Raw genomic sequence first — 15,458 nt, forward strand, 5'->3', positions numbered from 1 at the left:
TTACATTTTTGCTAAATATGTTCATTCTAATGGAGATATGGTGATATGATCTGATGTATATTTTAAAAGCTATTGCCCACTTGAGAAGCTTCAGTGTACTTCGCTTGCTTAAGTATACAAAAGTACAGCTAATGACTTTTTCAAAAGTGTCACTTGCCTATAATTTAGCTGCGTTTATTGACCATATGTATCTGCCTTATTAATAATTATAAATGCAACATAATGGCTCTGTTCCAAGACCTAGTGATCTGCCCTGCTGTCTGCTGTCAACATAGGCAGCTACCTGAAATACACAAGCAATGGATTTAAACTGTCACTAGGATTTAGAATAGGGCCATTAACACTATTTTTTATAATATATTTCATATTGAGGCTAATTTGTAGGCACTATTCACATCTCACGTGCACAACATTTAAAAGCTTTTTTTAATAAGACTATTTTAGATGTAAAACAGGATGCTTCCATTTGTAATGACTCAGGATTGACATGCTTTCGTTTCCAGGTTACTGGGAAGGATAAACACTGACAGTAGAAAGGTAGAGTATATAAAACAGTGTTCACTGATGGGCCCGCATAGATAATTGAGTATTGTGTTTGAACAGGACCCAGCATTAGATTAATGATTTTTACAGGACTTACAACAGAGCTGGTACACGACACACTTCTGTCCGAAACGCCTCCAGGATTGTGTGGAAGAATGTTCCAGCTTTCAGATTCAGGCATTATGCGCTGCAGTTTTGTCATCTGCAGTTTTAAATAATCATATTCTTTGAAGCATGATGGATTCTGATTGGGTGTTTTTTTTAAAGAGGTCATGAACTGCCTTTGATTTTTATTTTGTACTGTTTTGTGAGGTCCATTTATAAAGATTTTTTTTTTTTACATCAGAAAACATAATTTAGAAGTAATAAGCTATTTTCTGTCCTGTTTTTAACCCCCATCATCAAAACGCAATCATTAATTTAACTCATTAATAAAATTTAAAATCATTAATTCTCTACCGGTGCTAAGGGGGGGTCTAGACCAATATGTGAGGGGGCTAAGGAAATAAATAATACTGATGACATCAGAGTTACTTCATAAAGAAATGGGGCTAAACTGGGGCTATTAAAAATTTTGATGGGGCTATAGCCCCCCCCCCCAGCACCGGTTTTAGCGGCATCACTGGGCGTGGCGTAAACCCCCACTGCTATGATTGGCTAACAGCGTACATTAGTACATTATTGTGTATGTTTGACAGCTGCATTTATTTGTCATAGATGGGATAATTTAGGTCAGTTACTTCAGAATAACTCAATACATATCAAACGATCTGTAAGAAGAGACAAACAATAGTGACCACGTAATGAAAACAGTTAAGGTCCGAAATTTTGGTATGCGTTTTTTCGGGCGGGCGATTATCCCGGCGATTCAAAGTTTACTTCAGGATGTCAGTGGCTTAGTTTGATGCTTTGCTAGCGATACTAGAGCCACATATTAAAAAAAGAAAACCACCAATTTCTGTGAACTCATTGTGCAAGGATCTTTACAGTGCTTTGTGCTGCGAGACGAAGTAGATGAACTTGACAATCGCCATTCTGGATTTTGCCGTTCGCTTGTACGGTGGGTCTGAATTGTCAAAGTACCTCTCAAAATGCTTGCCACAGACGCGAAAAATGCAGAAAATCAAACACGATTCAAAAAAATTAATGACGGACAAAGGTTTTGGAGGCTGTGCGTAAACGTGGTTGTGAAGTGACGTCGATCTTCTTCTGGGGAGGCGGTGCTTATCCACACTATTACATCACAGAGTGGCACATTCCACAAGCTGTCATTTTGGCGAGCCCGGTCTCGTGAAAAGGTCATTTCTTTGTATAAATAGTAGCTACGCAAAATCTAGACATAAACTCATGCTATTGATTTGCACTTTCATGAGATCTGGTTTTGGCAGACTTACTTCAATATAAATAGTTTTGAGTTCTGAAACAATTAGGGTGTTGTTATAGTACTATGACCTCTTATTTGTCAAAAGATCAAGAGAATACATCCAGAGTGAGGAAAAGGGCTCAGAAAATCACTTTGGATCCCTCACATCCAAGTTACCCCCTTTTTGAACTTTTGCCATCTGGCCGGCGCTTCAGAGCCACAAATACCAGGACAGTCAGGCACAAGAACAGTTTCTTCCCCCAGGCAATCTACCTCATGAACAGTTAAATGTTCACCACTTATGCAATAAAAATGTGCAATATCATTATATTTATTTGTTGCCCGTCCATCCAAGTACATCTCTGCATCTTACTGTATTCTATTCCATTATCATCTATAGCACAACTGTTCATACAATTTATTTATTTAGTTATTTATTTTTCTCTGTGTGTTGTTGTTGTCTCTGTGTACTGGAAGCTTATGTAACTAAAACAAATTCATTGTATGCATAAGCATACTTGGCAATAAAGCTCTTTCTAATTCTGATTCTGATTCTGAGAATTTTAGTTTCTCAGTTCATGACACCTTTAATCATTTATCAGCTGGAAAAAAAAAATCGTTCTGAAAGTGATTCCAGAGATATTATCTGTGCCATTATCAAGTTGATGTGTGGGCTTCCCTGTTCTCATTTAATTATACCGATATTATTATCGTTATACTTATCCTTTTATTACTGTGAAATCCTCACGTGTATAGAGTTTGTGAAGACGCGTATAGAACTAACATTTCATTTTTGGCTCATACACAGGAACAACTTCTGGGAGGAGAGAAGATTAATTTGTGCGTACTCCGTGACAACCTAAATTAATAGTTGTTGTGTTTTTTTTTTTTTTTTTTTTTTTTTTACTTTGGTTCTTTGGCAACAAGCAGGAAGATTAACATGTCAAAACAAGCTCAGGAGACTAACACATTATACCGTTAGCTGAGGTTGCTTAGAAACTGCCATTAATTCATTGAAGATCACTGACAGCGCGTGTCTCTCACTGAAGCCTATACGAGTCAACACATCTCAGCACATAGCTCAAGTTCTTACTGAGGTGATGAGTTAGGGGTGAGGTGTTAAAACTTGTAGGTTTGAACACAGAATATTCACAAATTCATTTAGCTTGAACCACCCAAAAATGTATTTATTTATTTTTTTTCTGGTACAGATTTTAGCCTGTCATCTATATGTTTTATGAAATTAAAAACTGAAGTAAAAATCTCCTGCTTTAACACCATTCTTGTACGCTTCTGTCATTTGTAAACAACACTTGAGCAACACCAAAAGTCATTTTACAACTAGTCAGAATGTACTTAGACGGAATAAACGATAATTTTGCTTGCTTCAGAGAAACTTTCAGATTTCGTCCAGGGGGAAAAAAAGAAAAGAAAACGTCCCCTTTCATTGTAGGCTATAGGCTAATTTGCTGATTGCTCGCTAGCACTTGTATTGTGTACAATAAAATAAAAATCCACATAATTTTGGAGTTCCGGGAACTGGACGTTCTGCAGGATGAACGGAGCGCAGTGTCGACCGGAACATCCTTTAACTCCGGGAGGTTAACGGAGGACAACAACTCCTTTCGTGGAAACGAGGGCCTTGCTCTCGTCTGGATATTGCGCATTTTAAAGAACCGTGATCTAGCTAGGGCACTGCAAATAAAACGGACTTGCTGCATGGAAATGAAATATAAAAAAGAGCTGCGGTCGTTGAAAAGAGAAGACAAGCCTGCAGCCTTGAGCTAATACTGCAACTCAGTAATACAAGTTACCCCTGGTACACCCTCTTCTCAAAACTTCCTAACCTTAAAGCCTATCCATATAATGTTTTTCTTTAACCACGCTTAACCCTTTTCCGTTTTCGTTATTGTTTATAGTATTATTCCCGAAACGCTGCATCATCGCGTGGGTGGGACCAGTCACTCAACTGGCTCGTCCTTCTCATTGGTTCATTCAGGTGGCTGTGTGAATAAAAGTATGGAGACTGAGTCCAAGTAAGAGCAAACCGTAGATGGATAAAGAGTGACTCTATCAAAGGACACGAGAACAAAGAAGTTTCAGCCAGCGTCGCCAAGTGATCGCCTTGACGCTTGGAGAACAAGAAGCTCTGTAGGTACTCAAGGTAACAGAGCAGGTTTTGTGTTGGCACACGTGCCTCACTGTATACAACAGGTTTTGGATGTCTAACTGCTAAGACAAAGACATAGGCTACCTAGAAAAAGAAAGATCTCAAACATTATAGATGAATTGTTAAAAAAACCTCAAACACCTCCCAGCAGAGAAAATTAGGCTATATTAGGAAGATAGTGCACTTAAAGCATGTTTTCTTCTTTCGTGCCGCAGGAACCGCTGTAGATGATGGAGTGGTATGTTTTGATGTTGATGCTGAGCTTGCCAAGCTTGAGTCAGGCTGATTGTTCAGCGCAATGCATGAGATGCGCGCAACAGATCTCCGACCTGGACTCTGCAGTGAACCGCTTGGTAAGATTACGCCTTTTCTTTTCGTTTTTCTTCTTCAAACAATTATATATATGAAAAATAGAAAGGTGTCCCTGGAATAGAAAGATTTTAAACTTGATAAAGGTCGCTTTCTTTGTCATTAACAAATAAACTGGGCGCATCCCTTCTGGAGCGCGCGCGTTCAGCACCTTGGAGAGCGCGACAATAAAAAAAAAAATCATATTAGATATGTCTTTCCGCTGTTAAATTACAAAATTCATATATAAAATTAAACTTTACGGCATCAGACAACTTTTTTTTATAGATAAAATGCTAGTTTATGGCATCAGACAATAACATCCCGGAATTGGTTCTAATATTACTGTTTATTAAGAGCAAACTTAAAAAAAGATAAACGGTTCCTCAAACAACCAACTATTTTGGCTCTATAGAGTTCTTGAGTTACTATGAGATTAAAAAGCACCATGCATTCTGCAGAACTTGCCAAGTTGTGATGCTTTTACTAGAAATAAACCGTTCTTTGAGGAACGTCGGGTATCAGAATGAAAAATCCTGCAACTTTTATTTCCAAGAGTGCACAGAGTCAGTCTTAACCTGCTTTTCTTTCTGCAGACCTGCACTTTAGCATGTGACGGCGCCGTTCCATCTACCAGTACATTAGACAGATGTGAGAAAGCTTTACAGGAGCTTTCAGATGAATTCGCGGAGCTCAAGCCCGACGCCGACGGAGAACGCAGCGCGTTAAACGCGGAGGATCTCCAAGAGAAGGCGTCCAGCCTGGTCAAACGATACGGGGGCTTCATCAAGAGGATCGATAAGAATAAACATAAGTTTTTCTCCTCACCCTGGAAGGAGAACGCCATTCTGAAAGGACTGTTCGCGAAGAAATACGGAGAGTCGCTCTCGAAACTGGGCGAGCGAGACGTCCCGTCCATCACGGAAGACGACGAGGGCGAAGACGTGACTGCGGAGAACGAAACGGGAGTTTACGACGACGACGTTCCTTTAAACGAAGCCAAACGCTACGGCGGGTTTCTCCGCAAATTCGGGCCAAAAAGAAGCAACTTTGTGGATAACACCAGCCCGCAGGTGTTGCAGAAGAGATACGGCGGGTTCATGCGAAGAATTCGCCCGAAGTTGAGGTGGGACAACCAAAAGCGATATGGAGGGTTTTTACGGCGTCATTTTAAAATCTCCGTGCGCTCTGACGAAGAGCCCTCATCGTACGAGGACTATGCTTTATAGGTTATTGTATCATAGATAACCCAACCAGAACTCATTAAGCCAACGCATTTCAGTTCCCCCACAAACGTGACTCTGGAGCACAAAACCAGTCATGAGTAGCACGGGTATATTTATAGCAATAGCCAAAACCCTACACTGTATGGGTCAAAGTTATAGATTTTTATTTTACGCAAAAAACCATTAGGAAATGAAGTAAAGATCATGCTCCATTAAGATATTTAGTGAATTTCCAAAACTTAATTTTTGATTAGTAATAGCCTATGCATTGCTGAGAACTTAATTTGGACAACTTTAAAAGCGATTTTCTCAATATTTTGATTTGTTTTTTCTTCCAACCTCAGATTCGATATTCAAATAGTTGTATCTCGGTCAAATATTGTGCTTTCCTAACACACCATACATCAATGGAAAGTTTATTTATTCAGCTTTCAGATTATATATAAATCTGAGTTTTGAAAAAAATTGACCCTTATGGCTGGTTTTGTGGTTCAGGGTCACAAATGTCATGACCTTACACGTGTTGAGGGTGTTTTACTAGCCCAAATGACTGCTGACCTCTGGAAGCCATCAATCACCAGTCAACCTGTCAATCATGCGCTCGGGACGTTTCAGTGACTGACCACTTGTTGTTTCCATTAACTTTACCCCCATGTAAGCAATCAGTACATCCTTCAGATAATGCTTGTTTAAGATGACCAATAAAGGGCAAGAACCTTACCTGCTAAAATTGTTCTGTAAATGTTTTTTGTGATTAATTTTTCCAAGCCATATTCCTGTTCATTACGATTGTTAAATTAAAAAGGAAATGCTACTTCATGATTTACTGCTATTTTACTTACTAAGCTTAAATTCTTTTTTTTACTCTATTCCAAAAAGATAAGGACATGTCCATCTGAAAGTCAAAACTCACGTTGAACAATAATGTTTAGGTAAATAGCGCCACCTGTTGGTCAAAACAGAATTACAAGTTAAATTTAACACTGGAAATGTATTTTTTTTCCCCTAAGTATTGTGCTGAAGAAAAAAAGCGCCTCAGACCTCTTCTGTGAAACAGCTAAAACATCTTGTTTTCTATGGTAAGCGTGTTAGAAAAATGCAAAACTGTCAACTACAAGGAATCCGTTCTGATTCAGTTTTTTCACTGACCGTCTATTCTTAAAATTTGACATTTGATCCCCTAATCTTGGATACGACGTTGTTTAGGAGGTCAGTTTGCTGTATTGTACAATTTGTATTTATTTTAAAAGACAAGACTGTCTTGGTCCAGGTTAATGCACTTTAAATAATCAACTACGTCAAGTACAGATTTCACTGTAACAAGTATTTTCAGAAATACTAAGATGAAACATCAATATAGAAAAAATTATAAGAGAAAATGTTATGTGAACAGTATAAATAATAGAGTGAGCATTATATCCAAAAAACATTCTAACTACAAATTATGCACACACTGGTCAACCATGAAAGGACAAAATGTGCCTTACATTTCATAAAAACATCCTTAAAGGGACAGTTCACCCAAAAATTTAAATTCTGTCATCATTTACTCACCCTCAAGTTATTCTGAATGTAGGAATTTCTTTCTTCGGCTGAACACGAGAGAAAAACTGTTGACGGTAGCCATTGACTTCCATAGCATGAAGAAAAAATCCTATGAATGTCAGTGGCTACCATCAACTCTTTGGTTACCAAAATATCTTCGTTCATGTGCCACATGAGAAAAACTCACACAGGTTTGGAACAACTTCAGGGTGAGTAAATGATGATTAATATTTGGGTGAACTTTCGCTTTAAACAATTCAGGCTATATTTTACCACATTGTAATTGGATTACAATAAAATCAAATGCAATGCAATGCAATGCAAAAAAGAAGAAAAAAAAAGAAGAAATTCATTACCACACCATGGCTGTTTTTGCAAAAAAAGTTGCAAATGAACTATAAAAAAGCAAACAAGTTAATCCTCTATATGCAAATATAGAGGATATAACACATATCTACATTGAAATCAAAAACTGAACCGAACACGGTTCCAGGAGAGTTTCACTCCTTCTGGTCGTCTTTCTGTTCTATAGCAGCTTCCGCCTGCGGCCCGACGGTCTCCACAGTGGCAGTGTTTACGCTACTGACGGGTACCGCCACTACTGTGCCGCCCATTGTGCCCCCTACTGGCGCTGCCAGATTCTGCACCGTAGCTCCAGCTCCCACTGTGGGGAGTGTGACCAGCTGAAACGGACTGACCACTTTGACGAAAGTGGGTGCCGTGGATCCCTGCGTAACTGCGGCGGTGCTCAGCACGGTTAAATTAGAGCCTTCAGACTGGAGTTCGGTGCCTCCGGGCGACGTCAGCACCGTGTATCCACCGATCAGGGGCGACTGGGTCGGAACGGACAGCACTTTGTCCAGCGGGATGCCGGTGAGCTGCGTGATGGGCAGGGTGAAGTGCGTGGGCTGGGCGGGCGTGGAGGCCACAGTGGCGGGACCCGAGACGGCACGGGTCAGACGGGGGCGCTTGACAGTGGGAGGCGAGGTCACGGGGGTCAGGGTCATCAGGACGTTGTTGAGGTGCTGGGATTTGCTCTTCAGTTCTTTGGCGCGTTTACGATGCTCGTCACACTGTTGCTCTAGGGCTATAAATGCACAAAGTTAAAGCTCACTTCACTTTCTTCTTCAGACACACAATATGCACAAAAAGTCTGTTGCTGGATGAGGAGACAAACCCAAAAACAGGTACAGACCCACTAAGCTGCGCGTGTACTGCTCCCTACAGCGGTCCATCTGGCTTTTGTGACTGGCAAGAACTTTCTTCACCAGGTCCAACATCCCAAAGTTCTGGACTATATTGTTGAGCAGAGCAGCATCTGTTGACAGATTCAAGTAATAAACAAAATCAAATCAGTCAAATGCAGCAAATTAAATCAGAAATAAAAATGCAAAAATCAGACATAGAATATATTTAAACAAATTTCTTGCTCGAATCACATAAAAAATGAATATATATATTAATATAAAAATGTTATATGTGCTAAAATATTGAAAATACATCAAAATATTATATATTAAGTTTTATATATTATATTAATAATAACTAATATTATATAAAAAGCTATTATTATATAATACATATTATATCATTAGTATATAATTATTCATATATAATTATGTTACACTCACAAACTGAACATTAAACTAGAATAATATAATCTATGTATGGTAATATATTCTAAAATATAAAAATACATGAAAATATTATATATGATATTGTTATATGAATAATGAATATAATAATTATTAATTTATATTAAAGACATACATATGCACAACTTGCCTATTAGTCTATAAAACTAATGTTAAGCACTGAAGCATTAAAGCCTGTGGAGCAAAACTGTTTTTTTGAGAAACAAATTCAGTTTAGTGTGTCCAAATGTTTGGCTAGTAGCAAATATGTGGTTTGGTTTATATATAATATAAAAATATATAAGTTTGGTTCTACACCAGAAACACAAATATACTGCTATAATATACACTATACTGCTTACAAGAATAGGCTACATCCTAAAATATAATTAGAAGTACAATTAGCATCAAGCTACACTTGAAAATATATGTGATTATTAACGTATATGCTTACACACTTTAAACCATCATCAAATGCTTGTAATAACTTCCGACTGTGATCTATAGGCTAGTTGATTTTGATTCTATAATAAGCAGACACATGCATTCTTTGTATGTTTAATAATGCTACACTGTTATATATAATATTTGTCATGAACATCCTTTATTGCTATAAAAAAATACAACTACATACAAAAAAAACACATAAAAAAAATATACAATCAAACACATCTGCTTTTATATTTCATGTGTAGAAAAATGTTTTACTCGATTTTTTTAATACAGAAGATCTAGAGAGTGGAAGAAAACGGACGGCGCTCTACAGATCACATGATTCAGTGGAGAATTATTAGAAATGTTATTCTGTATAAAGAACATATGAGAATAAATCTGTTCTCAAATACCAACGGTATCCGGGATACTCTTCTTCGGTGTTTGTTTACAATGGTTTTCGAAACAGCGCCACCATTCTCACCCTTTTGTGCAACAGCAGCTGCTCCGGTCATGTGATCCTAGCTCAAATCTGATTGGACGGCCCGTGCTTTCGCTTTGCGAAGCTGAAAAGATTAGTCGGATTGTTTGGAAAAAAAACATTTGCATTTTTTGTGCGTGAATGTTCGTGTTCTATGTGGAAGCATTAACAGAAATCTACTGTTTTATTCCAGTGCGTCATCACGTCCGATATTCATATATAGGCCTGTTGGCACTCTTTTCGTTTTCTTTTTTCTCTCACATATTTTAGTAATACTCATAACTTACGTATCATTTGAAAGCCTTAAACCTCGAAATTCATCCGGTGAAAACCATTTTGAAATCGGACATTGCGTTACCATGGAAATGGTACTTTAATATCTTTTGGCAGTCTCCTTCCCCTTAGTGGGTGGAGTCAGGTGTCATATTTAAAAATGTATTATGGTCTTTTAGAATCAAAACTTTTTATAATCTTGACAAAATACATATCGTCGGAAAGGTCTGCGTCTCAAGATTCCATATTTGGTGGTTATTTGGCTATTTTGGCCCGGTGGCTGTTTGTGGTATAACGCCCTAAATAAAATCTCTCAGGAACCTACATTTTTTTTTTATATCAACTTCAAATTTGGAACATAACTTATTTAGACATAAGGCTTTCATTTTATTTTATTTTCATTTTTTTGAAAAATATTTTATTAACGGTAAATTTAAACTTCTTTAACTTTTGATACTTATTATTTTAGAAATGATTCCACTTCTGCAATAATCTGCAGAATAACTTCTTAAAAAAAAGAGTCCAACCTTATGTCTGTATTTCAAAGCATCCATGAATTATAACTATTTAAGATTGAATAGTGCACTTTCACATCTGTATTCAAAAATTGGGGGTGGCACTTTACGGGTTAACTCTGACCTTTAACCTGAAGCGGCGGGTCTTGGATTCGCTCCTCCAGGCCCTTGAGAATCTCCTGGATCTCACCCTGCAGGTCCTCCATCACCTCCTCCAGCAGCCCAGCGTCCTTCAGTCCTCTCCAGAACGTCATGGTGTCCTCTGACATGGAGCAGAACGGGCCGGTGACAGCGTTAAACCATTTCACTACAAAGACTAACTACAATACATCACATAACCTCTCACCTCCGATAGCCGTCACCCATTCTGTGCTGTCATCACCCGCATCTTCCGAAATCGAAGCTGAGGATCCATTCACTGAAACATATATACAAATGATTAATCACTGCTCAAACCGTTCAGTGGAACCATCATGAAAAAACATTCTGATGTGCAATAAAAAAAAATGTGAAAGTCTATGCATAAACTGTCCAGGTTCATTCTGTGAATTCACACCGTCCACACAGACGCGGGTCTCACAGGAGCCGTCTCTGTACACCTCTCTCCTCAGAGACACACTCGTGACCCCACCAGGTCAATCTTGGTACTGCGGCAGGTGTTTGAACACAGTCTGGAGTGCTGATAGAAGTCCAGCTCACCTGAATCCATGATCTTCCTGTAGAAACACCCAAACAGTGCATTCATCTTGAACAAACTATAGTCAACATGATATCCAAATAGCACCATTCACTTATCTATTATTATAAACAACTCCTCAGTGCTCTATGTTTCAGAGAAAAATATTACTTATATTTAATTTATTTATTTATGTGATCAAATAAATAGAATCAAAAACAGGAAAATTGTTAAATAAAATAACTATTTTCTATGTGAATATAATCAAAAACAAAAAAATATTTATGTGATCAAATAAATAGAATCAAAAACAGGAAAATTGTTAAATATTATTACAACTCAAAATAACTATATTCTATGTGAATATATGTTAAATGTAATTTATTTCTGTGACGAAAAGCATATTCTAATATGCTATAAATGCTCAAACAGTATTTATCATAATGCACTGCACAAAAAGTAATAATATGATGATGATAATAAATGATAAAGGTCAGAAAATAAGATCAGCACCTTCAGTGTTTTCATTTTTAGTTTGATAAGCAATGAAATCTAAAACTATTATCAAACTGCCAGTGCTGGGATGCATTTCTAGTTTCTATTCTTTTTCTGCCTCAAACCTTAACATGGTCCCATTGAGGCGAATGGCTCTCTTCCAGTCCTTCAGCGTGGACTTTCCCGCGATATAGACAAACTCCTTGGGACTGATGAGATGCTCGTTCAGCTGGAACACAGCAGTGATGAATATGAAGCATTATGACGAGCACAGGCTCAGCGCCGGAAATGGAAAGCAGTTATATTCATTCAGGAACAGATAAAACTGTCTATGTGGCAAAGACATGCAGACAGTCTGTTACTCAGAGCAGCACATTTATAGCAAAACATTGCAGTAGCTTCCCAATCTTTATTTTCAGATCTTTTCTGAAATCATTCATGATGAGTGAACAATTTTCTTAATGTTTCTAGAGAGAAAAGGTTTAGATATGATAGTAAACATTATCATTTAAATCTGCTTAATCTTTATTATTACTGTTTACAACATTTTAGAAAAACTGAAAGGTCATCAAAAACATAAAATAACACCAATGAATGTATAATATTATACAGTGACTACAACAGGCTTAATCATTTTATTATTATTATAATTATATATTATTTTATATATAATATAATATATATATTATAATATATATATATTATTTTATTAAGTAAAAAAAATAAATTATATGTATTTTATATATGTTGTTTTTAAAGTGGGTAATCAGTGCTGTTTGCAAATAATAATATGTAATAACAATTTTAAGAATTTTCATTTAATTTTCATTTTTTGATGCAGTTTGAGGAATCTGTTGTTTTTATGCAAGATGAGTATTCAGCACTGCTGCATAATTTAATAATATAAGCATAATAATAATATTATTATTTACTAAAGGAAATTAACGCATTAACTAAAAACAGAAAATTATAATAAACAGTGATTATCTGAATTGACTTGACCGTCCTAATTTAAGAACAAGCCTTTAAATCAAAAAGAGAAAAACAAATATATAAACTGAAGTGTATCTAAACAATGTCGTAGTGTTTTAAAACAGATGATATCACATATTTACCTGCACACATTTGATGTTGATCCCCGGACACACAAACTTCTTCCAGACGAGGTTGGCTTTGCTGTCCCCACAGGTTATTGGGTAGAGAATATCACCCTCTACATCTGCATCTTCAGATATTTTCACTGTGGAAATATGAACATGCCGTGTTCAAATGAGAATAATTCAAAACGTCATTATCTCCATTCAAAAAAAACCAAAAAAAAAAACTTATACACTAAAATTTAAAACAAGGTTATAATACTATTAACTAAAACCATGAAAAATGTAATTACTTAAAATAAAAAAAAAATTAAAACTTTTACATTTGCATTTAAAAGTTAAAATATTAAAATCAATAAAACTTAAATAAATAATATAGTTTAAAAAATTAAAACTTTAAAATTAAAATTAAAAGAAAAATGCCATTCAAAATGTTAAAACAAACAATAGTAGTATACCAATGATACTAAAACAAAACTGATGTTATGAAACAATGACCATATGATCAGCTTAATGCTTGAATAACTCCCAACCACACAAATATGAAAATTACTGTAGCTTCTGATCACACAAAAAGTGCAAAAAGTGATGCTCTTCCTCAGTATTTTGGTCTTATTTTCTAAAGATTCTTAAATCAAGACACATTTACTTGAGAAGCAAAATTACATCAAATAAGAAGTATTGGCTTCTGAGAAATTGATCAAAATGAAATGCGTTTTTAATCAAAACAAGAACAAATATCTACCAATAGGCCAAGAATAAAAACTAACAACAACAATTTAATTCAAAGGGAAAACAAGTTTTCATAACCCACTGGCAGATATGTGTTCTTGCTTAAAACAAACTCATTTAATTTTGTTCAGTCTCCCAGAAAACAAGACTTCTTATGTACAACTTGCATCTCAAGTCAATGTATTTTGATTCAACACAATGTTTGCAACATTTAATGACATGACTTCTTGAATCGAAGTCTTTGTGCTCCAGGTTAAGACCCTTTTAGGTCTTATTTTGTTGAAGGGCAAATTAAGACTTTTTAAGATCTGCATAAACTGTTGTGATAAACCTATCTGAGTGGATTATTGCTCTGTTAGAGTGTCTTTAATCTGCAAAACACAGATCCTACCCAACACAGTGTCCTTGGGCAGGGAGATAGCAGCACTAGACTCAGCCTCGGACTCCATGCTGTGCTCCATGATGTGTTCCCTGTGCAGGAAAAGACAAAAGCCGCTGTGAGTCTGGAAGAGGTGCATGATGGGAGCTGAAGATGGCGTCCCAAACGAGCTAAACGCTCACCCAGACTGCTCCAGATCCGTCGCCACCAGTATATTCTTCTCCTCCTCGGCCGACGACGTCTGAGCCGCTGTGTCGGGGGTCGTGACCACCACCACCTCCTCCATGTGGACGTTCACCTCAGAGGATGATGCCATGAGGTCATCAGCACCTGACAGGTGTCAATCAGCATCTGATGGGTGCGGAAAGGTTTGTTTACTCACTGCTGTTATGATTATTCAGATCTATTCTTACAAATAAGACCATGAAACAATGAGAATATGAACAGCTTAATGCTCGAATAAATCAGCTTCAAACCACACAAATATTGAAATTACTGTAGCTTCTGATCACACAATGCAAAAAAGTGATGCTCTCCCTCTGTATTTTTGTCTTATTTTCCAGTCTAAATGTCTAAAGATTCTTAAATCAAGATACATTTACTCGATAAGCAAAATAATAAACAAAGAAGCATTGCTTTCTGAGAAATTGGTCAAAATTAAATTCGTTTTTGATTAAAACAAGAACAGATATCTGCCAATGTGCCAAGAAAAACAACTAAATTCAAAGGAAAACAAGTTTACTGGAAGATATATGTATTGGTACTACGGTAAAATTATGAATCAGATGGGTTTACCTTATATTTTTGGTACTAAACATTAACTACAGCATGCATTCATTAATAATGATAAATTACAGTAAACACGTTCACAGTCTTCATTTTACAGATTATCAGTGTGTTGAGGTTTATCGCTGAATGTTTGCGCTTTGCCCAAATTGACCGAATTAAATACATAAAAGTAGCGGTACATATGTGCGTACGTGGAGGATATAAATATCGCCATTCAAATAACGCGCAGAAAAACAGAGTATAAACGCAATCTTTACCCGCAAGAGTTTGAAACCGTGTTTAGGAAGCGCTGTGCAGACAGACTCTACCGCGCGTGCGCTGGCGTCGTGACGTCACGGGCGCGTCAAACAATAGAACACGAAGTGAGTAGATGCGTAAAAGGTAATGATGAAATAGGCGGACCAAATAATCTTTTTTTGTTGTTTTGTTTTTTTTTAGTTCATATCTCTATTGTATTTAGTTTTATGTTATTTTAAAGCTAATAAACTTTAATTCATTGTCCAGCGCTGAAGAAGCACAGTTACTTTACTGAGATTTCATTGTCGCATAATAAAGGAGATTTGGGCTCCTTGCGCCTCCCTTGTGGAAAGTTCACAAGAAGTTGGTTTCATAGTTAACAGTAAGTAGCTAGCCTACACAAAGTGTACGAAGAAATAAAATAAAATTCACATCAAAAAAGTTGGACTGAATTCTAATGTGCATATTAGTCTTACTGTTTTAATGCATTCAGCATATTTATTTTCCTCTTTACTTTTCTCAT

The 15,458-nt window shown here is 36.7% G+C and overlaps 1 protein-coding gene and 1 pseudogene across 2 annotated transcripts; one reads left to right on the plus strand and one right to left on the minus strand.

The window, feature by feature from the left end:
* Nucleotides 1-3,915: 3,915 nt before the first annotated feature.
* Nucleotides 3,916-6,469, plus strand: LOC109084844 (proenkephalin-B-like). Of its 2 annotated transcripts, none has more exons than XM_019099492.2 (3): nt 3,916-4,057; nt 4,292-4,429; nt 5,021-6,469. In XM_019099492.2, the coding sequence occupies exons 2-3, from the start codon at nt 4,304-4,306 to the stop codon at nt 5,651-5,653; spliced, it is 759 nt and encodes a 252-aa protein (XP_018955037.1). In that variant the 5' UTR covers nt 3,916-4,057; nt 4,292-4,303; the 3' UTR covers nt 5,654-6,469. The 2 variants fall into 2 exon arrangements, with proteins under 2 accessions (XP_018955037.1, XP_018955036.1); XM_019099491.2 differs by having other exon boundaries at nt 3,933-4,070.
* Nucleotides 6,470-7,617: 1,148 nt separating this feature from the next.
* On the minus strand, nt 7,618-15,254 carry LOC109084862 (annotated as a pseudogene).
* Between the last annotated feature and the right edge of the window lie 204 nt (nt 15,255-15,458).

Source organism: Cyprinus carpio, chromosome B23, assembly GCF_018340385.1.
Source record: "Cyprinus carpio isolate SPL01 chromosome B23, ASM1834038v1, whole genome shotgun sequence".
Classification (NCBI taxonomy): Eukaryota; Metazoa; Chordata; class Actinopteri; order Cypriniformes; family Cyprinidae; genus Cyprinus; species Cyprinus carpio.